Here is a 1,611-nt window from a genome sequence, read left to right on the forward strand (position 1 = left end):
TGCAGGTTTGGTTAATGATAGAATTATCTAGCTGTGCAGGTTTGGTTTATGATAGAATAATCCAGCTGTGCAGGTTTGACTCTTATTCTGGGCAGTTCCTGTTAATTTCCACTTTATTGAAAAGTAATAATGTACTTTTTTTCAGAAGCTTCAGATGTTCAGAGTTTTCTGAGGTTGTTTAGAAATACAAATCATTGGATTTACGATGAACTTTAGACCTGGGAGCGCATTCATGGTGTACTAACAAAAAGAAATGTGTTAAAGGAAACAGAAAGACACGTCTTTAAAACTTTCTGCTCCATCTCGTACCCGGAGTACTTTTTTACCCACGGAGGAATCGTACAGCAAGCGATCACACGACGCCGAGGACCAAGAGACAAACAGGAAACTTGCTCAGATTCAATAAAACTGAATGGTTCTCACCTCACAAGCTGAAAAACTGACACCAAGCAGAGGAACTGGTTCTGAGTCCACCATCCAGACTCAGGTGTGTGGTCTCAGAAACCAGCAGGAGCTGTTTGATGGTTTTCTTTTATTAAAGTTTTACCATAAATTAAAGAAAAAAGGCCAAAATATGAAAAAGACTACAAAATAAAGGCCCAACATTCGTGTGAATGCACATCGCCCGCCGTCTTTAACGTCAGCTTACGGTGACTCACATTCACACTAACTGAATTCTCTGAAGTGATCCTGAACAAAGAGTATCTTACCTGCTGAAGATAGCTGGTTGAACGACCTCAGTTAGTCCAAGGGGCGCCAAGACCAAAGACTTTAGTTGAATCTCTAAAGTTTTTTCCAGGTTCAGGCCAAGGTGCTTGTTTTGACAGAAACGTGGTGTTTTTTTCTGCAGGAAGTGCTACAGCTAGCTGCTGTCGCTACTCAAATATAACCATAACATTTTTTGTTAATAAATGTGGTGCAAAGTTTAAAATGTGTCTAGTTTCCACTCAGACTAGCCATTAGCTCATGGGTCTGGTCAGAATTAAAGAGACAAATTAAACTAGAGCCATCTGCAACAGGTAAGATACTAACTGTTAATCAGCAGAGTCTGTCTAACGTGTCGTATAAACATGCGGGTGATTTGTACGTACTTGTTGGTTGTGAAGTCGTACGCCTCACACGAGGCGGTCAGGCCGTCCTGGTTGACGCCTCCGGCCACCACCATCTTGCCGTTGTGGATGATGGCGCCGAACATGGCTCTGGGCGTCTTCATGGCCGCCATCTCCCTCCACTCGGACTGCTTGTGGTTGTAGGTGAACGTTTTGTTCAGCGCTTTGCTGTGGAGGGACGACACGCTCAGACACCGTTCATGACTTTTCATCTGCAGCAACTTTACTTTGAAGTTAACAGGAAACAGTCTGGGGTTCACTTTCTCATTCCTCTTACTTCCTGTTTTATTGTGAAAATCCTGGGTCTGGCTTCCCTCCACTGACCTGAGGAGACACGTCGTTTCTTCAGAGGCTCTTCAGCCCCGAGATTTTATTCTCACATTCAGCTCTGGTCCTGGTTCTGGTCCATGTCTGGTTCTGGTACTGGTCCTTGTCTGGTTCTGGTTCTGGTCCTAGTTCTGGTACTGGTCCTTGTCTGGTTCTGGTCCTGGTTCTGGTCCTT

The 1,611-nt window shown here is 44.2% G+C and overlaps 1 protein-coding gene across 1 annotated transcript in view; it reads right to left on the reverse strand.

Annotated features, from left to right (window-relative positions):
• Positions 1-1,611, reverse strand: part of LOC119428972 (kelch-like protein 41b) — a 6,650-nt gene that overhangs the window by 1,016 nt on the left and 4,023 nt on the right. Inside the window, exon 4 of the mRNA XM_037696687.1 lies at positions 1,092-1,277. Within this exon, the coding sequence (XP_037552615.1) occupies positions 1,092-1,277 (186 nt within the window). The remainder of the gene's footprint in view (positions 1-1,091; positions 1,278-1,611) is intronic.

This window comes from Nematolebias whitei, chromosome 23 (genome assembly GCF_014905685.2).
Source record: "Nematolebias whitei isolate Nwh7 chromosome 23, NemWhi1, whole genome shotgun sequence".
NCBI classification, from domain to species: Eukaryota; Metazoa; Chordata; class Actinopteri; order Cyprinodontiformes; family Rivulidae; genus Nematolebias; species Nematolebias whitei.